General features: G+C 41.8%; 2 protein-coding genes across 2 annotated transcripts; both read right to left on the bottom strand.

Moving 5' to 3' along the window:
- Window positions 1-5,990: 5,990 nt before the first annotated feature.
- LOC109633076 (mitogen-activated protein kinase kinase kinase 5) lies at window positions 5,991-21,932 on the bottom strand. The gene is made up of 28 exons (XM_069536997.1): window positions 21,377-21,932; window positions 21,142-21,281; window positions 19,738-19,925; window positions 19,444-19,612; window positions 19,082-19,188; window positions 18,742-18,912; window positions 18,449-18,561; window positions 18,096-18,255; window positions 17,743-17,893; window positions 17,462-17,566; window positions 17,110-17,159; window positions 15,855-15,950; window positions 15,316-15,400; window positions 14,862-14,995; window positions 13,722-13,849; window positions 13,013-13,149; window positions 12,801-12,906; window positions 12,521-12,678; window positions 11,699-11,897; window positions 11,275-11,443; window positions 10,932-11,097; window positions 10,194-10,379; window positions 9,987-10,092; window positions 9,081-9,327; window positions 8,829-8,941; window positions 7,551-7,648; window positions 7,376-7,452; window positions 5,991-6,542 (listed from the first exon to the last, which is right to left on the bottom strand). The coding sequence occupies exons 1-28, from the start codon at window positions 21,723-21,725 to the stop codon at window positions 6,446-6,448; spliced, it is 4,005 nt and encodes a 1,334-aa protein (XP_069393098.1). The 5' UTR covers window positions 21,726-21,932; the 3' UTR covers window positions 5,991-6,445.
- A 1,351-nt stretch (window positions 21,933-23,283) lies between these two features.
- Window positions 23,284-26,315, bottom strand: snip1 (Smad nuclear interacting protein). Its single transcript, XM_020093483.2, has 4 exons — window positions 25,979-26,315; window positions 25,642-25,744; window positions 24,340-24,890; window positions 23,284-24,173 (listed from the first exon to the last, which is right to left on the bottom strand). The coding sequence occupies exons 1-4, from the start codon at window positions 26,152-26,154 to the stop codon at window positions 23,912-23,914; spliced, it is 1,092 nt and encodes a 363-aa protein (XP_019949042.2). The 5' UTR covers window positions 26,155-26,315; the 3' UTR covers window positions 23,284-23,911.
- Between the last annotated feature and the right edge of the window lie 354 nt (window positions 26,316-26,669).

Raw genomic sequence — 26,669 nt, 5'->3', positions numbered from 1 at the left:
AGGTACTGTGAAAGGCAAGGGTAACCCTCAGCCTCGTAATGAAACAACAATAGCAAGAATGTCCACAATGTCCCCAGAGGACATGGACCCTGCCTATGTTATAGACTTCTCAACACACCATCTCTGCCTTTAGCAAACGGTTGGATTCCAAGCAGCAGGGATGGGGAAGCATAAGGGGAGGGTGGATGTGAGGCTAATTAACTATGATGGATGTAGTGCAGGAATATTTTTGTTTGCACTTGTTAAATCAGTCGGAGCTAAAGACGTTCAGCAGAGGCAGTTTAAAGATTTCAGCGATATCGTCACCAGATTTGAGATTGTTGGTTCAGTCCCAGAAAGTGACATCATTTTTTGCTACCACTGCCTCGACTCATACGGTCAGATGTCGGCGTCACGTGAAGGGGGCCCGCAGATTCAAATAATTTACGACCATGTTGTCTTTTGTTTCCTGTTGCGTGATTGAATCAGACACTACATCACGTCACACTGGAGAAAAAAAGTGTGTGAGCGCAGGGAGAGAGGTAGAGGGAGAGATAGTGTGGGAGAGTTGCCAGTTGCTTTGTGTTTCTCTCTGGGGTGCTGGGAAATAAAAAAAGAGCACTGTTTGGTTTGAATCATCTGAATTTCGTCTGCCTGTCATTGTGGGCCGGGGTTTATAACAGAGTTGGGAGGTCTTGCTGTATCACAAGTTCCACATCCCGTCTTGTAATTTGCATGTTTTAGATACAGTGTGTTCGGACCTGCGGTGACGCCTCAGTGTGACTGAGTGAGGCAAACACTGGAAAACATCCTCCATCTTTCTAATGATAGCAGGAGGGTAATGTTATGCAAATTCTTTGTATGTATTCTTCTACTTACCCAAACTACCACTGCACTGATATAACCAAACAGAAAATGTGATGATGTTTTACTTCTTCGAGTCATAACCTGCTTACTGTGTCTCACCCACCGTCCAAACCCTGAAACTGAGGTTTCTCTGCCTCTGTGCTCATGATTGAGTTGTGAGTCGCTGTTTACTCAACAGAAAATGTCACAAAACACAGAAAAGCATCACATGTATTTCTTGTTGAGAAAGGCCCAATCTCACATGTTAAAGACAGTGCTAAAAAAATTCCCCGGCTCATATCACTCCCTCCAAGTTTGGTTATCCAGTAGTTTTTCCATTATCCTGCTACCAACAAACTAACGCAGATGAAAACGTAACCTCCTTGGTGGAGGTAACATCGGGGTCTAAGATCAACCAATAACAGTATCAGTCTTTATTCATTGATTTGTCAAGTCTATTTTTAACTTCTATCACTTTAGACTGTTCCCAATGTGGCGCAGAATAAAGACGGCCGTTAACACGGCCCACCGCTGCTAATAAACACCTCATGCACTGTTCCTCCTTGAAGGTTTTTCCTGGCCTCCTTTCCAACAGGTGGCATCACTATGGGTTCATTTCAGCGTCTTCTTCCATGTGGAATGTGATTCCGCAGCAGTATGTCTCAAACAGCCCGGAGCCTGGCAGACCATGATGTAATGGTCTAAAAACGTGCCATCAGTCAGAAGCAGGGCCAAAACACGTGGAGCTGGCTCCTCTCTCCGCTCGCCCCCCGGGGCCCCTATCTATTCTCCTTTTCCTCATCTCCCTCCCTTCCTCTCTCTGTCTCTCTCTCACCCCCACCCCTTCCACCACCATTCTGCTCCACCGCACTCCCTGTTTGTGAGTGCATGAATCGCTCCATTTCACCGTACCCAACTTCCAGCCCACTACCAATCCCACAACTGCTTCAATAATAGAAGCCCCGCTCCTTGTGCTTTCATTTCCATGACAACCCACAATGAGAGAGAGAGAGAGAGACAGAGAGAGAGAGAGAGAGAGAGAGAGAGAGAGAGAGAGGGAGGGAGAAAGGGAAGGGGGGGTTAGCAGTGCCATGAATGAGAGGGCGGGAGTGCTTTCCCTTGACCCCTGGTTCCATTTGTAAGGAGGGAAACCTTCACAACAGTCTGAGCTACCGTGAGGTTAAACTGACCAATCAACAAAATTCAAGCAGCAACTTATCACTCAGTCACGACACAAGGTGCAAACAAGCAAGTTAACTTAATGTGGTAACTGTCCTTCTCAGAAGTACTTTATAAAGAGGACATAAAACAAGCAAAGAACATATAATAACACTACAGGAAGTACAATGATGTAATGAAGGCGCTAAATGTTGTGTCATGCACAAACATCCACGATGAAAATGCTGACATGCAGATGTTTAGAGAATATCATGCTTAGTGTCTTCAGGGTCTTACTGCATGTTTTAATTTGGTTATAGATAAAATAACTTAAATCAAAATCCATGAATCAACAAACATGTGAAGAAACGCCTGAACTCACAATGTTAAAAACAGAGAAATATACATTTCATGGGTTTTTCCCTGAACATACAACTTCTTTCTACCAGTTTGTGGAACGGTAAACAATCAAGCAGTTTTTGTGTAATTCTGCTAAATAACAGACAGAAAAACAAACGCAGATGAAAACATCACGTCTTGTAGACGGATGTTACAATAACGACAGATTGTAGATGAGAAGACAAAGAATCAACACAGTTTTTACGACTCGTCCTTTTTGGAAAATTAATGTTTACCAAACATTTAAATAATCCATCCAATGGTTGTGCAGAAATCCTCTAAAAGAGTCATTTTTCTTATTTTACTTTAATTTCTACCTTTAACAACAAGTAAATTAATTTCCTCTGTCACTTTTTGAAAGGTCTCATCGACTCTAAAGGTCACAAGGTCTCTGCAGTGATTTTAATCAGTGATTGAGGGTCGTACAGTCTGAATGAGAGTGACACAAACACAACAGAGATAAACAGAGGGTGAAAGAAGGTCTGCAGGTCGAGCCACAGGGAAGATTTACGACACACATGTAAACACACATGCTCTTACACATGTGTAAGTATGCAATCATGCACACACACACACAAATATAAAATTAATCTTTTAATTCACCTCCCTGGATTACAGCCAGGATTAATTCTTTAACCCACCCCCCAGAACTGGTGAGGGAATATTTGTCCACCATTGTAGCTGTCCATCTTTTATGTGTCAGTGTCACGTCTGATCTAATACAAGCTGTTGTTATGGGCGATCATTTCTCAGAACGTGGAACAGAGGAGATAACGTGACGATATTGACGTCCTAGTTAATAGGTTGTAAGATTATTCTCTTTTTGTCCTGAGGTTCTAAACAAAAACAAAAGCTCCAGAGGACAAATGCTGCAGCAGCAATTGAGGATTGTATGAAGTGGTAAAATATTTACTGAACTAAAAGTCTACTCAGAGAGTGCATAACTCCACTACGTCCTATGAGTCCCCTTATGATGACACATTCATTTATTGATTGATCCATGAATTATTTTACAAGTATCAACTGAAACTTATGAAAAATATGGAATATAGCCAGAAAGGCAGATGATTAAATAATTGAATGGAAACTACTGAATCTAAAAAAAACTACAGATATGTCTGAAGCATGTGTGAGGAGATCACAGACTCAATCCCTCTATTTATATACAGGTCAAAATATCAACACAGTAAAGCGCCTTCAACACTCGGGGGAGTGGCAGCAATGTTCTCATAATGTGTCATGTGATCATGTTTCACACCCCGCTGTAAAACTGTGTGACCGGATCTGTGCATGCATGTAGTACATGTGTGTGAGCACCTGCAGGCATGTGATTAGTAAGAGTCAATATTATCTTGTTTAAGCAAATGATGAATTGTTATTTAACAAGTACTTAAAATGATGGTGCACTCAAGCCCAGAGACAGGATTTCATCTGCAGAGTGGAAGAGAAAGTCTGAGCTATGCTGCAACACCACAGCTCTAATTTTAAAGAACAAAACCTCATTTTTCTTTCCTTTGCACGTGAGTTCAGTCCAGGACAGCGAGGGAAGACCTGTCCCATGGGAGCTGGCAAGGAAGAGGGTGAGCTCACTAATCCCATGAGGTCCTGGGCCTCCCAGTGGGGCACCCACAAACCCCCCCAAGACCTCGACAAAATCCTGCTGACAGCAGTCCTCATTGTTTGCGTATGGCTGGCTTAGCTCCACCTCCACACAGAGCAGAGAGGGAGAGTTCATCATTGAAGGAAGAACAATAAAGATATAATTTCCTTACAGCTCACATTTCCACTTAAAAAAGGACTAAAGAAAATGACAAGGAATCAAAAATCTGTTACAATGAGGACAAGAAGATAGATTCAAGTTTCAGGACAAAAGCTTCATTGTCAGTGTGAACGCTAAGAAAACACTGTAACCTTGACTTTTAGCTTCTCTCCATTGTAAACAGATTTTTCTCCTCCATGAGCCGGTTCGCTCTGATTCTGCATCATTGTGTCTCATCAGGGTAACGGTTTGCCTCCCATTGGCCGGACAATCCTAATGCTATTGTTACAAAGCTTATTAAAAAAACTCAAGGGGATTGCACTTACATTACATTCAATTATCTGGAATAAGAAATTAGTTTGAGGTGACAGCTGCTATCTGCGTATCTTTAAGACAATGTATCTCAATGTAAATATAGCACGTTAGCATTAGTTTGTCAAACACGACAACATTAAAGAAACTGAGAGCAATATTACATTATTCTGTATCATTTTAACCATGTAGACGCTCAAATACTTTTTTTTTCTCTCAAAAATCAAGAGGATACGCTTCTCTTGATATATATTTATCACAATAACAGTGAAGCCGCAGAGTGAAACAAGAGGCCGGGATGATGCCAAATTGAATTTGGTGGATGACGTGTAAGTTAATTTTCTTTTTGACAACATCCAAGGACGCACGAGAAAGATGCCCAGCTTGATTTATTGGCCTCCCTCCTTCTTATTTGTTCAGATTCCTGTGGAAGTAAATCAAATACTGCCATCTTCACTGTGATAAGTATTTTGGCTGTAGGGGATAAAAAATGATTGGCAGAGCTTTTAAACCAGAAAGGAGGGGTTGCTGTTGTTTTGGGGGCTGCAGCAAGTTGAAGGTTATTTCAATCATTGCTTGACAATGAAAAAAAATGAAAAAATTGTTGAACATCCTCATGAAATATTTTTGTAATCATCGTGTTTGTGCAGTGACTCAGACTTTTGTTTTCTCTCATTAGAGTCGGACATCATCACGCTCCAATTGTCCGGTCACACAAGTAAAAGGAATATGAACACATCATTAGTCAGTCTTAAAGGCAATAGCTTAAAACCAAAAATGGATTATAGCATTACTCATATGAGTGAGTGCCGTAACGCCCAGTCTCTCAATGAAGGCATTCTCTATTAACAGAGCACTGGTGCTGACATGCATGTGGCAGTTAACAAGTGTTTGTGCAGTTCATCATGATAATGAAACATCCTCTGATCTGACACATGACTACTGAGGATACAAAGCAAGACAGACTGGAATAAATAAATCAGGTATCGACTGAAAACGTCTTCTTACACTTACAAGAGTTTCTGAACCAATAATTCCACAATATCTGATTTGCACATTCCCTTTAACCACTGTTGTAACAGTCTACCTCAGTATGTACGTGTATGTGTTTTATAAGTGGATGTAAATGTGCATTCATATTTATGTCTTAGAATTAGAAAACATTCCTTATTCCTTATTAAGAATTTTATTGCATTAATAACCTACTTCTGCATATGACAATGAAGCCTATGAAACTAAAAGAAGTGAAGACCAGACAAGATGATTTATCAGTAAAAGTAAGTCCTCATTAAATGTCATACTACTCAGAAGAGTTGCTAAAATAGAAAACACACACACACACACACACACACACACACACACACACACACACACACACACGCTGTTCCTAGGAGATGTCAACACAGTGAAAACAGATGAGGAAACATGTGCGGAATTTAAAGACTGTTCATAACTTCACTTCCAGCGGCTACGTCATAACCCCCCCCCCCCCCGTTGCAAACAAACAGCTACATAGATAAGAAGCCAGTCAGATGGATCCAGTGTTCCTGTTTATTATTTGAGGAGATTTAACAGGATTTATAGTAAAAACAATGCAGTTTAAATACAGAATACCCTTAATAACTTAGGTCCTGCTAAGTTTTCTGTAAAACAGCCTCATGAGGAGGCATCTTTGAAGTAATCTTGAGCTTCTTTGCACATAAATCAATACGCTATAACATAGCATTGTTATGAAGGTATAATTATATTTGTCCCACTTGCCAAAGCCCTGAGAAAGTGTTAAAAAGAAATGCTAGCACGCTACTGGGTCCAGATATTTGTACACACACAAAAACTGGCAATCAGTATTTGTACAAAATTATACATTCACGAGGTTCAAAATCTATTCAGCTGAGCATCAATTGTGTTCACCACTGCTTCTCTTCCTCCAGATAACAACACAGGACCGGCCTGTCGATAAATCTGACCTTTGATGTACAACATCAGCGTCCATTAAAGGAGAGTGTCCTCGCTGTCCTCGTTGTGTTCGCTGAGCTGGGTCTTTCTGTGAAGTGTGATGGCGGCCCAGAGTCGACACAGCATGCCTCCTCTGAAAATGCAACATTGCACAGATGAAAAGAGATTTAAACGTGCAACCTCTAACTTCAGCTGCTACGTGGGCTCTCGAGTAAAACAATAACAAAAGACCTAGTTTGGTGACGCAGCGTGGATTCATGGGAGTTGTTGTATTCAGCACCATTGATGATGAAAATCTACCTGACGCGACTCAGGTGCTAATCATGTTCATTAATTAATTATTCACGTTATGCAGCAAATTGTGGAAGGAAAAAACAGCTGACTGGCTAACTAGCTAGCAGAGTGTTCCTTCGTCATGCATCGTGGTAGCAGGGGCGGATCCAGGGGGGCACTGGCCCCGGCTGAAATCTTACTGACCCCTGAAGTGTCTCTGTCCTGCAAGTAGTCTTTAAAAAAATAGTCACTTACTAACAATACTAATAATAAGCAGGACAATTTAATAAAATTTCAGAAAAAGCGCTAATGAGCTAACAGTAAACAAGTAATGATTTAAATGTGCACCTTCCTGAATCAGGCATTGTAATTGGATGTTGAACATGTAATTGGCCCCTCTGTATAAACTGTGGCCCCTTAATGGCCCCTAATTTAGAAAAATCTTAGATCTGCCACTGTCCCAAAGTTATAGCAGAGACGGTAGAGGATATGACACAATTGACAGTTGACTAAAAAGAAACACCAGGTTACTTTATGTTATATCTTACAGTGTCCAACTGAATCAACTCAGAGATCAACTTGAACTTAAAGGGGTAGACAGAGGTTCTTCTTCCCCACCACCTCTGAGCTGTTTCTCGTTTAACATCTCTGTGAGGACGGACTGCGAGAGGGTCACGTGTGGAGGGAGCTCACCTTATTCCACAATACATCAAATCGTCCCTGGAGGCCAAGTGGAGGAGACAGTCCAAGGTGAACTTGTGGGAGAGCAACTATAAAACAGGATCATGCAGGTGTGGATTAACGGCGGGTGGATGAGTAATACCAGCCAGCCTCGGCAGGAAGTAGAAAAAAGGAAAGCTGAGTTTACCTTATCAATGGTATCTTGATCTACAGGGACAGACTTGAGCCAACACACCAACGCCTTCATCTCTGGATGATGTATTTTCTGTGAAGCCGATTCGCCACCTATGAAGTAAACAGATTAAAATCCCCTCAGTCACTTGGTGCAAGTTACAGTTACATTAAATATGTTAAGGTATCAATGTTACACACAGACAGAAACACTCATTGTGTTTCCAAAGCCAGACTCTATAATCATTATCTGAACTGATGAGTCAAGTTTGAGCACATTAGCCGATGACGCGATGGTCTACGCCTCTGACAGAAACCAGTCGGGCAGATATCCAGAGCCTGAAGCTGAGGTGTGGTTGGGTCCTCTGGTGCAAGTATGAAGTGTGTGCAATAATGGAAATCACTGAGCGTATTGATAAACCCACCGAGGGCTTGGTCGCTGGTGTAATACTGATCATGCTGCTGCTTGTGTGGCTGATCATCAGACTAATTCTGACTCACTCTGAAAAAAATGGTTAAAAACTAAGGAGACAAGCAAACAACTTATCAACATTTCCGTATTATCCTCCATTTTAATTTGGTTTATTTTATTTATCAAATATTGGGGAATACAGGTGGAACAAAAATACTGTATCTGGATCAAGGTGCTTGATAAAATCTTTCATTCACATTTTCCTGAATGTTTGCTTGAACCTGCTCAGTGTCCTGGATACTGAGGTCTAGTCAGATTATTTAAAAAGCACATAACAGAGGGTATGTTCCGATGTTACAGTGTTATTTGTGTTTCCCCCAGAAAATATTTCCTAATGACCTGAACATGAACAGTTACATGCAGACAGACAGATGTCATGGAATTAGTAAGTGGATTGCGAGACAGGTTTTTGTGTTTTTTTTAAATATTTTTTCACCAATTTCCCAGGAAATAATTAACAGATCATGGTGAAAAAAAATCAGGCATGTTTAGGGGACTGATATTTCATGTGTGTGCAGATCCAAATAAAAATCGAGATCTAGTGAAGTTAATTGTGGTTTGAACAGTCAGCCGAGGTATTTGCTCTACTGAAGACGTGTGTAGAATTCACAGCGAGCAAAGTCATGTCTCTCCTGCCTCTTTCACGCTTTACCCAGGTGCCACCCCTCGGCTAAACCAAAGGTGAGAATGCATCTGACACAGGAGAGCTCTGCTGTCTCCTACATGTGTGAAAGAACAGCTACTGACAGTGATTCATCTGACAATGTCAAGACCATAGTCATAGTAAAATGCATGTATGTGTGGTAAAAAAGAAAACTGTACCGTCAGTGATGGCTGCTTTCCTCAGAGCATCTATCTGTTCCTGTTTCCCCTGGACTGAGTTCCTGAGCAGATCCTGGTACTCCGTCTCCTTCTCACTCAGCTGACTCAGCAGTCTGAAACACAAAGAGCAGAAATGTCTCATTAAAACGTAAAATGTCAGATTGTGTGGCCGTGAAAAACCTTTTTAACTGATGATTATTTGTTAAACACATTTAAACCTTAGCACAGCATTGTGATAAAGCTGAACGTCACCTTTTGGTCTCGAGTCGCAGGTCTCTGAGTTTCTCGCTGAGGGGACAGCTGGTGCTGAGGACCAGGTCTGTAAGAGAGTGGGGGTCAGCAGTGGGCGTGATGTCGTTTATCGCTTCGGTTTCCTCCTGGTCTGCTAGCATCTCCAGCTCGCCAGGCACGAGAACTACAGGAGTGCTGGGTTCAGCAGCCAGCTCCTCAACAGTGCTGTCCTCGTTCTCAAATGAGGACTGCAGCTGGAGTTTCAGCTCTGAGAGGAAGAGAGAGGAAAGATGAACAGAAGCAACAACGACAGGGAAAAAATAACTCACAGGAATAAACAACTTAATAAATACAAGAAAAACTACAATGACTGCTGTACAGTTGTCTGCCTTCCAGGAGCGGTGAAGTCACTCCAGTCACTGTGACTTTTGACCTTTAACCATTGAAATGTAATCAGTTAATCTTTGAGTCTAAGTGACAACTGATCAAATCTGAAGAAATTCCCAAATAAGATTAAAGAGAAATCATGTTCAAGAGGCCAAACACATGTTTTGTGAGGCCACTGTGACCTTTGACCACCAAAATCTAATCAGTTACTCTGAGTTAAAGCGAATATTTGTGCTAAATTTGAAAGGATTCTCTCGAGGCGTCTTTAAGAAAGGGTTGAAATTTGGCCACCAAATTTAATAGAATTCCTCTTTGAGTTCAACGGAATGTTTGTACTAAATGTGAAGAAAACCTCAAGACTTTCTAGAGATATTGAATTCACTAGGATGGGACGGACGGATAATATAAGTGTACACACTGGATCCACAAGGAGAGAAAGACACAAACACAAGTGTTCGACATTGCTGTGATTTTCTCCTCTAGTATCTGCTTGTCTCTCTTTTAGTTTAACCTATATTAGTGAAAAAGATGGAGCTCTACCCGGTAGGAGCACACTGATGGAGTCCTGCACCGCCTGTCTCAGGAGATTGTCCAGAGCAAACATCCAGTGAGGTTTCACCTGCTGTTGCTTCAGCACCTTCTTCACCTGCGTGCACAGCGGTTGGTTTGAGTCGACCGTGAAAAGACAATGACATCTGAATAATCACCAGAAGAAAAGTCTACGTGCTGACTCAGAGACAAACTCACTGCATCTTGGAAGCTGAACAGCACCGCCTGCAGGCTGTTCAGAGGTACTGTGGCAGCAAGCAGCATGGCTTTGAGGTCCAACAAACCACTGGTCAGCTGCTTCCTGTCCGGGGAGTGGATGTTGTCTCGCAAGCAAACAATGAGCTTGGTGATGTGGTCTGCAGTGAACGATGACCCCTTTCCACACTTTGGACAGAAACAAATAAAAGCATGGATAAACTAAAATACTGCAAGGCAAGGACGTGGTTGTTTTTATTGTTGTCATGCGGAAAATAGTCATCGACAGGAAAACAAAAACAACTGTAGTGTTTTGTTCCGTGGAAAATTTTTGAGACGAATGCAAAAGTAAAATAAGATGGAAAAATACCTGCAGGCTCTCAATCATTGAGTCATTATTAACTTGCATGCCAACTTTAATATTAACTTTCCAGTCACTGCAAATAGTTGTGCCGTACACATAGGTCACATCAACGGTGCAACAACATGTCTGAGCATCTTGAGTAACATCTTATGAAAGACGGGATCCAAATATTCCGAGCTTGTTTGAAGAAGCACGTCTTTGCCAATTAGCTCAGACTTTGTCGATTCTGACAAACAGCATCTGTGAAATATAATAACTAGTCAATACTTAATGATGAACGAATCATCTGTCTGATGAAGCACTTTAGACAGGAGACCATGCAGTTAACAGATTCCAACACAATGTTCTGTTGTGACTTTTTAACCCCCCCCACCCACCTGAGGCACTGACTCCTGTATATTATTGATGACGTGACCGATGTAGTCGTTGAGAACTCGGTGCAGAGTTGCTCTCCTCTCACTGTCCTTCCTCAGCATGAAAAGACCAATATTCTCCCCGGTTGAGGCAGGACTGCACATGTCTAATGGAGAGTCCTCTGGTATTCTGGACAGCAGGGGGCAACAGAGAGATAAAGCACACTATGTCAACAAAAGAGATGAAAGAAAACAAGTGGTTTCTATGCTTAGAATTAAAATCACATAACGGCTAGACGCTGTATGACTATGCCCTACACAGAGATAAGAAGGCTTTTATCTTCTGTTGACCAATATTCAAACTCACGACAGGAAGCTGCTGGTGCTGGGTGGGCTATCGGAGACCTCGTGCGCTCTGAGGGTGAACTGGGTCCTCCGGAGGTCAAGGGAACAGGACAGGTCGATAGAACCGGAGTATGAATCAGTGTCCTCCACCAGGATGGAGATGGGCACAGACAGGCTGCGCTGATAGTCAGCTGCAAACCCAAGATTGTTGTTAGTAGCTGTGAGTCCCTGATCAACATCTCTGATAATTACCCGGTTTCATAATAAAATCCCACAAGGTTATGATAAAGGTTTAAAAGACATTTACTTTAGAATAAGAAAGGATACAAGAGAAACAGAAACTAACCTTAGATAGATATAGATGTGAAAACAAGATTAACTGACAGATTACAAAATATGTGAAAGATAGCAGTAGGTGAATTTAAAGTGCAGTGAAGTGTCATTACAAGAAAGGGAGTCTTTGGGTTCGGCTTCCTGCGGAGCCTTGGCCTTCTTCCTGGGTGACGACCTGAGGAAGGAGTCCACCAGCAGCTCCGCAGCCGTGGCTCTGTCGTCTGGGTTTGGATCGAAACAGTTCATGATGAAGCTTTTGGCCTCGTCCGACATGCACTCTGGAACCTTTGGGTGGATCTTAAACATGCCAACCTGGACAGGAATGTTTAAAAGTTACTGGAAGAGTTTGTAATCATTTATCCGGAAAGGAAATAGTTTATATGTCCATTCAACTTTGATTTTAGAATGTGCATTTTAAAAGACAAAAAGACTACACCCATACCAGTGACTCTACAGAGTCAAAGCGCCACACAAAGGCTTTTATCAGCATGCTAACATGAACAAACAGATAACCCCAACATGCGGATGTCTATCAGGTGTATATTTACTATATTTATCACGGCATCTTAGCATGATAACGTTTGCTAATGTGGCACTAAATACCAAGTACAGCTGAGCCTGATGAGAATGACCTGACGGCAACATACAGTTCATCCTGAGGATCATGAATGGTTGTAACATCCATCAAAAAGTTGCCAAAACATTTTTTAAGCAACTTGACTGTGGCACTCAAGAGACAATTAACACACAACTAAGTCACTACAGGATTCATCATCTGGGAATTATGAATGTCTGTGCAACAGTCCATCCAATTATTTACTTCAAATGTCCGTATTTTAGTCCAAACCCATCAAAACCCCCCAACAACCACAGAAATATTCATACTTTTCACATTTCCAACCATCTGACATAACATGCAACTTTCCCTTCTTTACCTTGAACATGGCTGCCTGAGGACTTCCCAGCTCATGAAAGGGTGTTTTGCCTGTTGCCATTTCTATAATAGTGCAGCCGAGGGACCAGATGTCAGCCGGCTTCCCATAACCCCGAGGCCCCTGGTCTATAATCTCTGGGGCCATGTACTGAAGAGTTCCTGTTGAAAATGATGAGAATGCAGCGATTGTAAATCAGTTGACAAATACAACATATCATTTTCATGCAGATCACATATATATATATATATATATATATATATATATATATGCAGAATCTTACCAGCAAATGTCTCAGTGCAGGGGTTGATCCCTGCTAAACGTTTGGAGGTTCCAAAGTCCGAGATCTTCAATACTCCACTATACGTGTTGATCAATACATTGTCACCCTGCAGCAAAGATTCAGTCTCATATTAAGATGTTTCACAAATGCTATTCTGCACATTTTTCAGCAAAATAAAAAAATCCATATGCGTCCCTGGATGGTCTGTTCACCTTAATGTCTCTGTGGACGATTTGGTTGTCATGGAGATATTTGAGCCCCTCGAGGACCTGTTTGGTGTAGAATATGATGGTGGCTTCGTTGTCTTTCAGAGGACCCCATTTGGAGCGCAGGAGAGAGGACAAACTTCCTACAAGCAATAATGTGAAATTTTAAATGCTGGTTCATTTTCTATAGAATCTTGTGGTTGAAATGTTTTGCTTCCACGTTACCCGTTTATTTCTCAACATTCTCTAAAATACACCCAGTGGTATCAGACAATAACTACTGTCACTTTGGCTCCAAAGGGCAGGATTTCTCTGAAACCAACAACTTCCCTAAAAGTGGCTTCCAGTTGATGTTGCATAATCACACATGCATTTGAACATCTCAACACATCACATAAGACAGATTCATTGTCCTGTAAAAATGCATGGACAGAAGGACAGAAGCTTTCTTTATATTTTGGAATTTTTAAGTGGACTTTTTATCCACAAACACTCATTTAATGATGGAATATTATGAGTATATACATTTATTTGTCGGGATCACTGTGTCATCTTCTGTGTATTATTTCCAAAAACTAATTTGACGCACCCTGGTCCATTTCTAGACAAACACACAGTTTCTCATTTTTGAGCAAAGCAGTAAAACAGGTGTGATCTATATCAAACATTAACTACAGCTCTCAAGTGTTAGAAGTTTAAATGTTGGGATCACTACCTCCTGGTACTTCCTCCATGAAGATCTTGATGAAACTGTCCTGGCTGACCGAGCCCAGGTACTGGACGATGTTCCTGTGCTTCAGCCTCTTGTGCAGAGCGATCTCCTCATGCAGCGGCTGGGAGTACCTGGAACATGTGCAACAATGAAAGGTTTGGAAGTTTTCTTAATTTTTCAAGGTCTGCAATGCAATACCTCATATGGAAGTGAAAGTGAAAGCTATAATTGCAGGGTATAACAAAGTGTTACGGCGGGGCAGCAACACAATATTATTAATCATTCATCATAATATGTAATGCATTGTGAATGACATGATAACAATAACAATGACACAAGAGTTTGAAACTACAATCTTGACTCAGGAGCAAAAATCTGTCTTTAAACCTAAGAGAAATAATAATTAGATATTTATCTTGATAATAACATCGACTGATATGACATTTTTAATTTGATATAGTTTTGGCCATTCAAAGTGTAATTTAAACCATTTCTATCCAAGAACAAATGATTCCTACATTGTTGATACACGCAGCTAATGTTGTCAGTGATGCTTATTTAAATGTGTATTTCCATTCATAAACTGATGCGAAATGTCAAGGCAAGAGGACATGACCATTTAAAAATGCTTTCAGCACTCTTTCCCTGAATAAACTGAAGAAGCCACTGCATGATGCCACATGACTGCTGCTGTTGCGCCACACTAAAAGCTTTTTTCCCCCTTCTCTTTACGGGATCTTCACTACTTTCCGTTCAGCCTGATGATTACAACATCAGAGGAGCGAGAGAACAAACACCCTGCTGCATCTTTCACACAGACAGCTTTGGTTCAAATGCTTGTAAAGTTATTTGAGTATCTCATTTCCTTACTCTCAATCATTTCCATATGCCACTGCAGCACAGGCCGGAGCTCTTTGGGCAGATTGTGGAGTAATATACAAAGACTGAAAAACTAAACATGCATCCACCCCCTCCCAAAGTTTCCTGAAGAGCAGCAGGGATCCAGAGCATGCCAGTGAGCGTGATGTCTGCCAAATCCTGTCCCATTATGGCGTTATGGAAAAAACATTAACGTGAGAAACACTGGAGCCTCGTGTCTCCCAGGGAGAGAGGACTCAGAGCGAAAGATGATGTGTCTCGTACGTGCTGTCCTTCTCAGGGATCTCTTTGATGGCGATGCGTACTTGATTGCTCAGGTCCCTCCCAGCGTAGACCACACCATACGTCCCTTTACCCAGAACCACCTTGTCCCCGCTCTCATTGGTCTCATAGATGTACTGTAGGATGAGATGAGGACAGTATGAATGAGAGTGCACATGTGGTGCTAGAGAGGAAATGTTACGAGAACATATGTTTCATTCTAATCCCGTATTTTGAGAATTAATACACATTTATAATTTGGTGTATTTATCAATTTGACACAAACAGATACAGTGGACGCCGCCAGGTTATCATATCATTATCGTAAGGAAGGTCTCTGTTACTGAGAATTACATTTTCTCCAGTAATAAGAGTCATTTCTTTCTGTTTGTTGAGGCAAGCGAGTCCTAAAATTGACGCAACCTGCGTCAGAGGACTGAAGGACTGATAAACAGACCTCGAGTATTCCTTCAGTCGGATGATCCAACTGCTGAGCAGAGTCTTCAGCCTGCTGGAGCAGAGAGTTCACCAGCTCGCAGAAACTGGAACAGCGTGAAAGAAGAAGTTAACGAGAGGATGAAAATGTGCTCTCTGTGAAGCATGTGGTTGAATTGTGTTTCAGGGAATACAAGTGAATAAATTAAAGAGAATAACAACTATGTAATTAATACAGTTGACATGCACTGAACTAGCAAATGTCCAAGCGAGTTGTCCCAGAAATCTTCTGGGAACTTTTCTCTGCCAGCCCCTGAGTAAATGTCCTAATGAGCCTGTGTGAGAATACAGCAGGATATTGTCCGGAACCTTCACTGTAAAGACAGTCTGCAAAGCTTGATTACCCATTACTCTGCTGACCTCTGATTATCCTCTGCAACAGATCATTACAGGGTCCAGGCCGCAGGTCTTTATCTGCACAGTCAGTTGGCCAGTAAACAAGTCACTGCCTCTCTCACACACACACACACACACACACAAAATACACACTCTGTATCTCACCCTTCGCAGTGAAGCTCGGAGGGGAAGCAGAGCTGGAAGTCGTCAGAGTTGTAGTGGACGTACAGGAAGCAGCTCCGCTCGTCAATCTTTGAAGCACTTTAGAGGGAAGAAAGCACATTTTTAATTATTCTAAAATTCTAAGAGGCCAGACAGAAGTTTTTCCACCTGTTGCTCCTAACTGAAGATTTAAGGAGCACCAGCACAGATCTAGACGCACCACTTACATGATGTGTATGCAACGTAATACTTTCATATTTTTTCATATCTTAACTGTTTTACTGATGAATGTTTTGGTGAGTGCTGAGTAAAAACTCAAGTTAAATGGTGCATTTTAAAACTTAAAATTCTAAATGTAAACCTAAGGTGTATGTGGTCCGCTCATTACTGTAATTACAGCACCCCGACAACAAAACAAGTAAACAAGGCACCTCCTCTTACAGAATGCCCCCCCCCTTTTGGAGCACATCCCCCTGAGGACCTGGAACCTCTGAGGCCGACCCTGTTATTTGGGCCTTCTAGCTCTTGTGCCCTGACTGAGCCTCATCTGTTCAGCCTCCTTGGCATCAAAGTCTGGGAGCACACACACATAAATCCTCGCTCACTCTTGGTATTTCACATGATAAGATGATGATAAAAAAACATGGGGGAAGAATTTTGTCACACGGTCTCTATAAAAATAGTCGCAAAATGCAACAAAATGTTTGCAGTCTGGAGCCCTGGATAGTTTACCCGAATTTACTTAGAAAATACATGGCAGAGTCATCGCATGTATGTGAATGTAATTCTACTAAAAAAGATGCATGCACTGTTTAAAACAGAGCCTCTGCAATCAACCCATTTTCTGCTGCAGGGAACAAATAGCTACTGTTTGAATATCAGCATCAGCTTTAGATAAACAAATGGGGGAGGAACTGATTGATTCAGTAAATGCAGATAAAGATCCAAACAGGGTTTGTCTTTACCGCCAATGATTTGACAATGTAACAAAGTTGTTTGCTTTTTTTTTTTTAAATGACTAAATGGCGAATGGTGAAAACTGCCCTTGTGTCCAAAGTACAGAGTGACATTAATCAGTGGCCAAAGTGGAACGAACAAAAAGCTGCATGCAAACTGCAGCCTGAAAATCATACTGACAGAACAAAAATCTGACTGACGGCCAAGGTTTCCCAGACAACCCCTATGTTTTGGCTCCTCTGACGCTGCTGTCAGCTTGGACACACCCAGAACTGAGAGCAGATGCTTCACTCCACTTTACCTCACTCCGCGGATTGCAGAGGCTGGGAAAGTCCACTGGTGTAAGCCTTTCTATAGAAAGCAAAAGAACAAAGAAATCATATGCATGACTGCAACTGAAGGAGCAGGTTTTGCATGTATGCACAGAATGAGTGAGCAAACACACTGTCCTGGGGGAAGGAGGATCATCACCTTTTTGACACACGACGACAAACCTACGCTCTTCCTGGATTGAACAGTTCCCGGATCATACATTGGTGTAAGAAAAAAATGTCCTTCTTCCTTGTCCTATTTTGCCTTCAGCGTGTATGCCAGGTAACTCATCAGTTAAGAAGGAGGCATTGGGGGTTGGGGGAGACAGAGGGTCTACATACCTTTAAGGGTGTGACGTGTTTCAACTGGACAGTACGACTTTCATCTTCCTCACTCACGCACACAATAGCTGGTTGCAGGACTTTATTGGGCTCCAGAATCAGCACCTGAAAACCAGCAGGTAATGATTTAAAATCTATTACAAATATTTTAGAATTGGGCAACATGAAGAAGAACGTTCACTGTCCGAAACCTGGTTCGGCCGGGGGTCTCTGTGTGTTCCCCCCTGTCTTTTTTTTTTTTTCTGGGTACTTTTTTTGTCATCTATTAAATGTGGTCTTACCGGGCAGCGGTCTGTGGAGACCGTGGGTTTACAGGTCTGTAATAGCAGCTCCATCCAGAAGTCCACAGTATCCTGTTTAGGAGCTCTCACCTCCGGCAGTTTGGCAAATTGACGGTACAAGATGAACGTCTCCATAATGGATGCCACGTACCTTAAAGGAACACAAAACTCATTAATCCACATGAATTAAATATGGAAATAAGGCTGGAGAAATATTTCTAATCACCGGGTTTTTTAAAAACGTTTTAATCAAAGCAATCAAAATGAAACAGACATGCTCTAATGACTGAATCCTGACGATGATGATTAAACACCCTGATAAGTGCTAATCGAGTACTGTGGTTAGGCCTCACCATATCGGAGCCTTGAGCCTGTAGAGCTTCTCAGAGGCCTCGATGACTTTCCTGTGTTCGTTAACTAAGATGTTGGCTCCGAGGTAGAAGCCGACGTCCCAGTAGTCCCTCATCATCTCCAAGCTACCCTTCCGACCAAGCAGGTTGCTTAACGTCACACCTAGATAGCAGCATATGAACACGGCACAAATCAATATATAAACCAAATGAATTCAAATGAAAGAAATCTTTTAACAGACCCAAAGTAACAGATGAACGCATGAAAACATGTGATACAGCTATAAACATTTGGAAATCATGGTTTTTAACTTGCAGATCATGTGATGCACATTTGTGACCATTTTGTGTCTCACCTATTTTACGCAGCTCGATAGACGTGTCAAACTCGTGGCCGGCTGCCATCAGGAGGACCACGTTGTTAATGCCCGAGTGAAGAGTTGGCTCCATCTCGAAAGCTCTTCCATACCTGAGGAAACAATACAGAGACAACAATGATGGGATATACCACTGCACCAACACATAGGGGGCAGAAATAATAATTCAATGTAAACATGCAGCAAAAATAATAAAAGAAGGCAAATGTTTAAAACAGCATAAGGCAGCTCAATGTCTCATGAGGTACAAATGACACACAAACGGGTCGTACCAATAGCACGCCTGGTCCCTGTTGCTCTGATCTGTGAACGCAGAGCTCATGAATATGTCTTTGTAGATGCGTCCACACAGGCAGTAGACATCGGATGCCACCTTGCCCCCCGACTCAACCATGGGCAGAATGGCCTTCAGAGCCTTGGCGCGATCTCCAGGGTGATTCCTCCTGACATGGAATAAAATGTGATCATATGAGTTGAGCTTTGACAGAAACCCTTGATAATTCAAAAAAGATTAATAAAGACTTCAGGGGTGTAATCATAATAATACGTATTTTAAAAAGACAGGAGCCATTTCATCTGTGTTTACCTATAAAACAATAGGAGTCACGTTACCTGCTGAGGGCAAATATGTAGTGAAACTGGATATTCTGATGTCTGGCCACCACACACAAGGGCAGGTCTTTCAGAGTCTCCACCAGATTGATGATGGCATCGTAGCCCTGTGGAGCGAGGGTGTAGAATCACCATGCATTATTTATAATGCTCACTTTTGATGCCATGCAAAATAAAAATGTATTACAAGAGATCCTTTTAAACCTCAGTGGTGTTTTCTATTCACATCTACACAGGATTTTCCAAAGATTTCTCTCTATTTCATATCACTGTAAATATACAAATATAATTCCACAATAATCTCATCAATACAGAGATGCTCACACACACACAAAAATATATATAAATGTCCACATACACACCTGGACGTCCCTGTAGGACAATATCAGGTTCATAACTATATCAGGGGTGAGCAGCTCTACACTGTCCAGGCGTTTCTGTATGTTGCTCAGCTCGTCGCTCAGGGCCTGGCCGCTGAACCGCTCCCGTGCCATACGGATCTCGTGCCTGATCGACTCCCGGAAGTACTCACTGTCAGCATCAAGAGCAGAGAGGTCATATAGCATGCTATACTTTCATGATCCTCCCGGTATGTGCAGGTGCATGTGTAATCTGAGAGGATGGTGGTGGACAGAGCTCGGCTTTAGGTGCCTGACCTGGACTGAATGTGAATGTTGCTCAGCAGATGCACCAGCCTCTCCACCAGCGGCTCAAGTAAAGGCTCCAGCTGGAAAATCGGCTGCATCAGCTCTTTGATGCCGGTCATTATCGTGGCATCACAGGCGAACACTTTACCTTGAGGTGAAACTAAATAAGGGATGAATGTGTAACTTCCACACTGCTCCTGGAGGAAGACAACGCACACGTCACACAGGGAAAAACTCACACACATCGGCTGTTCTGCCTCTAATACTTAACATTTTAATTCAGTTAATAACTTGGATACATACAACTGATTTCAAATTATCTTTGGCCTTTATCATCAATCGAAGAATCATCTTCCTCCAATAGAGGGTCTTTCATGAATTGAGTATTTTAAATTACTAAATAAATTATGGAGAAACATATATGAATTATTTGAAAGTAATTTTTGAGGATAAATGCTAAAGATTCTGGTCCTGTTCCCCAGTTTTTACGTTATAAACATCGATTCATCTGGGAAATAGTAATGGGTACTTTTCAATATTGCATGAACTGATTAGTGGAAAAATTTGGTGTCCATTCAGAGAGCAGTTTCTGATGAAGTATTCATAAACAACCATTGTTATAATATTAATTCATCTATTTATAATATAATGTATTTTTAATTCACATATATGTTATTCTCCCAGATTCTAAGCGGTTTTGAATAATTTACACACAATAATAAATAAATTGGGTGATCGTAACATATCAGTGGGAATGTTCTGAACTTCAGAGACATATTAATAGATTCATTAATTCATTAACATTTGAGCTTCCACATAAGTAAGACTCTTATTTAGGTCTTGATTTACATAGCATTAGTGTGATATAACAAACTTTAATAAGCTATAATATAATACAAACCAAATGTTTGGTATCCAATCAGATCGTTTGGTTGATTTTCATATTTTATTTTAATATTTAATAAATTGTTTTAACTCCAGGTGCTTCCCCGAGTTTAGTTTGATTAACAGAGATTTGAACCTTTTTATAAGAAAGGCAATTAGAACAGAACATGGTAGAACATGATAGAACAGAACATGGTAGAACATGATAGAACAGAACATGACAGAACATGATAGAACAGAACATGACAGAACATGATAGAACAGAACATGATAGAACATGATAGAACAGAACAGAACATGATATCACAGAACATGATAGAACAGAACATGATAGAACAGAACAGAACATGATAGAACAGAACATGGTAGAACAGAAGAGAACATGGTAGAACATGATAGAACAGAACAGAACATGATATCACAGAATATGATAGAACAGAACATGATAGAACAGAACAGAACATGATAGAACATGATAGAACAGAACATGATAGAACAGACAGTAGATGTGAGACGTTGTGAAGTTACCTTGAGGGCCTGCAGGTCGCTGTCTTGTTTGTAACAGTACAGAATGATGTTGTTGGTCATACTGAAACTTTCCCTCACTCCCAGGTGATAGAAGAGGGAGGGCTGACAGAACGAGTCGCTCATCTCCACCACCGCTACGTCTGTGGAGTAAAGCGAGAGTAAGATCAGGGGAACGTTTGCGTAATTGGCGCAGAGCAGCTGTGTGCCCGCGGTGTGTTCGCGTGCCTGCACTTGCCTGCGTTGTAGAAACTATCCAGGATGTCGGTGGTCCCCAGAGCGATCCGCTCAAACGAGATGGTCTTTAACGCGGCGTGTGCGTCCGCGCAGGCTTCCTTCAGACACGTGAGGGACAAGTTCTCCTCCGTCTGCGGCACCGACGCGTCCTCGTTCACGATGTACGCCACGGACACCTCTCTGGTGCGGCTCCGCGGGGACACGAGCTGTTTACAGGCGCCGCTGGAGCTCAGCTCCATCGCCAGAGAGTCCTGCCAGAAACTTCCAGCGGACACACGCACCGGATCCTTCCTCTTCACCTCATGCAGACTCATGCGCCTGCTCATCCTCCTGCGCTCCGTGGTGAACATCTTCTTCTCTCCGCGGCTCACACTCGGCTCGTGCCCGGGTCGAGGCCACTTGTCACGGTTGCGTGGTATTTTTTGTTTTTTTTAAAGTTCCCAGGTGTGTCTCCGCCTCAGCTTTCACCTCATGTCACATTCCTGCTGCTCCTCTCTCCACTCGACCCGCCCTCCTCTGCTGCTGCTGCTCCGCCCGCCGAGCGCTTTTTTCAGACTGAAACCAAACTCCACTCAGCCTCGACTCTGACCCCTGCTGCTGCACTGTACATGACTGATGACCACCAAACATATATTATATTTAATAACGATAAGAACAATGTGGTGGTTGTGTGTCACCCAATAAAGACAAAGTATTCATTCTCCAACTGCACAGAAACAGTGAAAAGTCAATACAATAACAAGAGGAGAAAATACAAACATACACGTTTATATACGATGTATTAATTTATTGTAAGTTAATAGTTTATTTTTTTAATATGTACATACCTCTTAATGATTTAGAAAAAAATATATTTAATACAAGCATCTCATGAAGGAAAAAACTAGAACAAGAGTGAGGTTACCTCTCAGACATTTTTTTAAACCATATAAAATATGAGAAAGTTATGAGTGACATTATTAAAAAAGTGGCCAACTTTGCTTTTGGCAACTTCAGCTTTTCCCACCACCTGTGACCCATCTGTCAAAAACAAATCCTGAGAAGATCTCTGATGAAGGAGTGAAGTGAGGACCTGCGACTGAACTCACCTCCATCTTCAGGCCTCATGTCTTCATACAGGAGAGAGGAGATCCAGACGCTCTGACACACTCCTCTCCACAGGGAGGCGCCATCATGAGAGCTACTCCTCTGAACAGGAGGTGGTGAGGTCATTTAAGGGTGTGGGTTATTAAATAATAAAAAACGTCATTTATATCGGATTACAATGGTTGTGTGTAGACAAGGATGTATTATATGGTGGGATTGTGTTGCTCTCTCTTACTATCACTGACACCCAACACTTTATGGATTACTTATTTGTTCAACACTCGCATCCTCTTCTATTGTCCCATATCGTATTTACAATTTCATTCAATAATACAGAACGGTTTAATATACAAAATTCTATTTTTATTTTAGTAGGTACATTTTATATTGTTTCCCACTTTCCCTGATCCTGAAACTAAAAAAAATGCCTTAGTACAAACCTGGTTTTATATTTGATTATACACTCTCCTTCCTATTTCAACATTAAGATTCAATATTTAGATAAATATGCCTATAATTGTATGGGTTCTTTTTTTTTTTTTACCCACGCCCCATCCATCACCAAGTTTTGTGGAAACCTGTTGTGTTGTTTTGGTGAAATTCAACAACTCAACAAACGGTCCAATTTCATCTGAATTTAGAAGTAAAGCATTAAAGTTCAGGCAATTCTCAAAGTGGGTCTACCTTACTAGTGATGTCTATTGCGATTCACTCTTCTTACTCTTATCATCATATAACGTGGTATAAAAAATAAATCAAGCTCAATTAAAAAAAAGACAGCTCTGATGAGGTGTTTACATTAAAACAAAACCCGAGACAATATAAATTTTCTTTTTTATTTACAGTAGAAAAATGAAAATTTACTATGAATGCTGTGAGCCTCTCAACAGACAAAAATAAAAGGGGAGTCTTTAAATACACACAACATCAACTATTGTCCCTGCACTACAAAGCAAAAAGGCAATATGACTAAAAGTTGTATGTATGTTTTCTCTGGCAATAAGCAGTGCTTATTAAACATGAATGTAAAGTTCACATTCCACATCATCTTGTACAATGACATATACAGATGAGAGTTTAGTCTTCAGGTATACTTCGTACTCAGTTCTGAGATCCAAAAATATAAATTTAACAATTGTATCTAGCAAGATATCTTCATCTGGCACTGAGCACAAATTATGAGCACTGTCAGATGAGAGATCAGTCATGCATCACACAGACATTGCACAAACAACCTGAGAGTATAAGTCTTCTTTGAGACAGTTGTGGCAGGTTTATACAAGAGTTCGGTAATTACAGAATACACAAACCGGCCTTGTTCCATTTTTCTAACTAAGTCCCACGTTTTAAATCATTGTTTCTTTCCCTGCAGAAACAACTCATTGTTGAACACTGATGACGATGTGGTCTAACCTGAATGAACCGAGGCAACACAGTCCATGGGAGTAATTCACTCATCGAGGCCTTCGTCCTCTTCCTCTTCGTCTTCCTGCTTGAAGTCCACCTCGCTCGTGTCTGAGAACTCGTGCAGGAGGACGTATTCGCGGCTGCTAAAGCCGAACTTGAGAACGTCCTTTTCTTTGAGCTCATAGTAGCGCTGGGCATCGATACGCTGGTTGTTCAGGTAGGTGCCGTTGCCGGAACCAAGGTCAATGATGTAAGGCCTCACCCTGCGGCCAGAGGTTCCATCTGCACGCGTAAACGGCACCAGTCTGTGGAAGAACATACGTATTAGTGGACATGTTCACTCATAATCAAGTAAAATACTATTTGAAAAAAGTACCAAAGTTTGACTATTTGTCTTAATTAAACTGATTAAAGTTAAAAATATTTGCAAAACAAATTAAGAACACCTCAGCTGGTGACAGATATTCTTACCTATACTGGAATACTGCATGTTGCTTGGAGCATGATGGATGGTCAATGGGGATATCAGCAATTTTTCTCTGCCGCCCCAACAAATAGGCACTCTGTCTGTGAACGTACATGACCGGAAGGGGTTCATCATTCTTGAAAGGGTAAAGTCGCCATCTGCGCTTGGGAATCCGAGCCTCGGGGGGCTCGTTGTACTTGATCACCACCCCTCGGAATGTGTTGGTATCTTCGGTGAGCGCCCCCGACAGTCCAAAGTTGGGCTTCTCCTTATCAACAGGAGCAGCACTGGCACCATCACTCCCTCCATCAGACTCTCCAAAATCTTGTTCCTGGTTTTCCGCACGACGCTGGTGGTTTTCCCTGCGACGTTCATTGTGCTGCTGTCGCTCAGCTTGTTGAGAGGAAAGCGCTTCTCGATCTCTGTGTCTGTCTCCACCGCGGTCTCTCTCCCGCGGTCTGTCCGATTCCCACCTGCTCCGTCCCTCTTCTGGCTGGTCGTTTCTTCTCCTCCGATCATCACCAGCACCACCACCAGCCCGATGCTCATCCCGCTCCTGAGAAATATTTGGAAAGAAGACGGAAGAGTTGTTTAAGAACAAGTTACAAGAAGTTATGGTTTTATGGCACCACTAAAAAATAATTATGGGTTGTATTTTACTACATTCAGTCAATTACTATGCCAGGACTGTATCGGGCATATGACACTGCCGACTAAGCCACTGTTCTTCTTCATGTCACTGCCGACTTGTTGTAGTTAAGTTCCTGTACCCCTGCATTCACTTTTGGGGGGGCCCATCCTTATAAAACAGGCCCCTCCTGCTTCACCTCTCCCCGTCTTGCTGCTGTTCAGCAGGAGAGGTATGTGACATCACGACGAACATATTACTGTATTGAAGCAAAATGTTGGTGTTTTAATAAAACCCAGAAATTTGGATTCAGCACATCATTACAGCCCTAGACATTCCCATCAAAACATAACACCAGCAAATATTGTCTGTGCACATAACGACAAGCTTAGACTGTTGGATTCAGATCAAATTTGACTGAGGAAACTATTTTAAAAATGTTTTCTGGTTATCTTATAGTTCCTAACTATAGACTTGTGGTACAAACACTTTTAATACACAACATTCCACTGGCTTGAGCATCAGAAACATAGTACTCACTGTAACACCAGTGTCCAGTGGGTTTATTAGTACAAATGGCACACTGGTTCATCACAAAACAATATGTCTGTAAAGGTGTTAAATACCCTGTTGCCTCTTTTCGTCAAGCTGTTGGGCAGATAACTGAAAACCTAATCACCCGCTTTATTTTGACATCCGCTCCACCACGCTGAGGACTCCTCCTGTTCCTGGGGGATCCGCTGCCTCTTCTCGGGGAGCGCTCCCTCGTCCTGCCCGGGGACCTGCACGAAGAACACGGACACTCTTAGATTAAACACCGGTCTTAAAAAACACACAAAAACACAGTTTCCGTAAAACGCGCCCTGCACGTGTTGTATATGTTGTTGTTGTGTGATGTCAAATGCTAACGGTCAAACCATGCTAGCCCACATGGAAACAATGGCGGACGTATGTAGGGTTAAATAACACAAATACATGTTAATGGCGACACGATGCGATAATGATGTTGTATGAACCTGCTGGTTCTCCTCCTCTGAGGACTGGAGGAGGTGCCGCTGGATCTGGACCGGGAGCGTCGGGATGTCTGTGGCCTAGCGGGGCTCACTTTCTCCTGCTTTATCTTTACTTTACTCTCCCGCTCCGGCGAATCTCTTCTCCTGTGTCGCTTTTCTTTGGCCATTTTCTTAAACATGTATCTGTTCGACCGCTAATGTGACTAAAGACACATGTTCGATCCCGCAAAAGTAAATATGAGACAAAGGAAAAGTCGGAAAACGGAGCGACCGCAAACTTCGAGTATTGTAATCGGATCACGTACTTCCGGTTCCTTTGGGTCCGCAGCAAATTTATCCCGACGTAATCACCGCACACTTGTGACATTGGTTCCGGTGTCGTGCGTAAAAGTGATCGTCTGCCATAAACTGAAATTATAATAATTTTTTATTTACGAATATAGGAGAACATTTTATTTCATTGACAGAACTTCAACACTTGGACACAGAATTCATTTTAACTAAACATATTATAGAGGGAACATAAATTCCGTGTTTGCAAAGCTTTCTTGTTTTTGGATTTTAGTATTGAATTAAAAAAAATAAGAGGATGGTTATTCGATTTGATTTTAGATTTGTGTATACGGGATTTGGCAAATATTAATATGAATTCAATTAATAACCTGATATTGATTTTGTTTGGTGGAGGTAGTAA

The sequence above is a fragment of the Paralichthys olivaceus genome, chromosome 13 (genome assembly GCF_024713975.1).
Source record: "Paralichthys olivaceus isolate ysfri-2021 chromosome 13, ASM2471397v2, whole genome shotgun sequence".
Lineage (NCBI taxonomy): Eukaryota > Metazoa > Chordata > Actinopteri > Pleuronectiformes > Paralichthyidae > Paralichthys > Paralichthys olivaceus.
The sequence above is the reverse complement of the archived record's forward strand: the minus strand, read 5'-3'. Positions and strand labels throughout refer to the sequence as shown.

Excerpts from the sequence above, each read along its gene's own strand:
- LOC109633076 (XM_069536997.1), bottom strand. The coding sequence starts at position 21,725 with ATGTTCACCACGGAGCGCAGGAGGATGAGCAGGCGCATGAGTCTGCAT. Across the intron at positions 19,189-19,443 it reads TGTCCTACAGGGACGTCCAG|GGCTACGATGCCATCATCAA; the intron begins GTGTGTATGTGG and ends CTCGCTCCACAG. Across the intron at positions 18,913-19,081 it reads TACATATTTGCCCTCAGCAG|GAGGAATCACCCTGGAGATC; the intron begins GTAACGTGACTC and ends ATTCCATGTCAG.
- snip1 (XM_020093483.2), bottom strand. The coding sequence starts at position 26,154 with ATGTTTAAGAAAATGGCCAAAGAAAAGCGACACAGGAGAAGAGATTCG. Across the intron at positions 24,891-25,641 it reads CGGATGTCAAAATAAAGCGG|GAGCGGGATGAGCATCGGGC; the intron begins GTGATTAGGTTT and ends AATATTTCTCAG. Across the intron at positions 24,174-24,339 it reads CATGCAGTATTCCAGTATAG|ACTGGTGCCGTTTACGCGTG; the intron begins GTAAGAATATCT and ends GTTCTTCCACAG.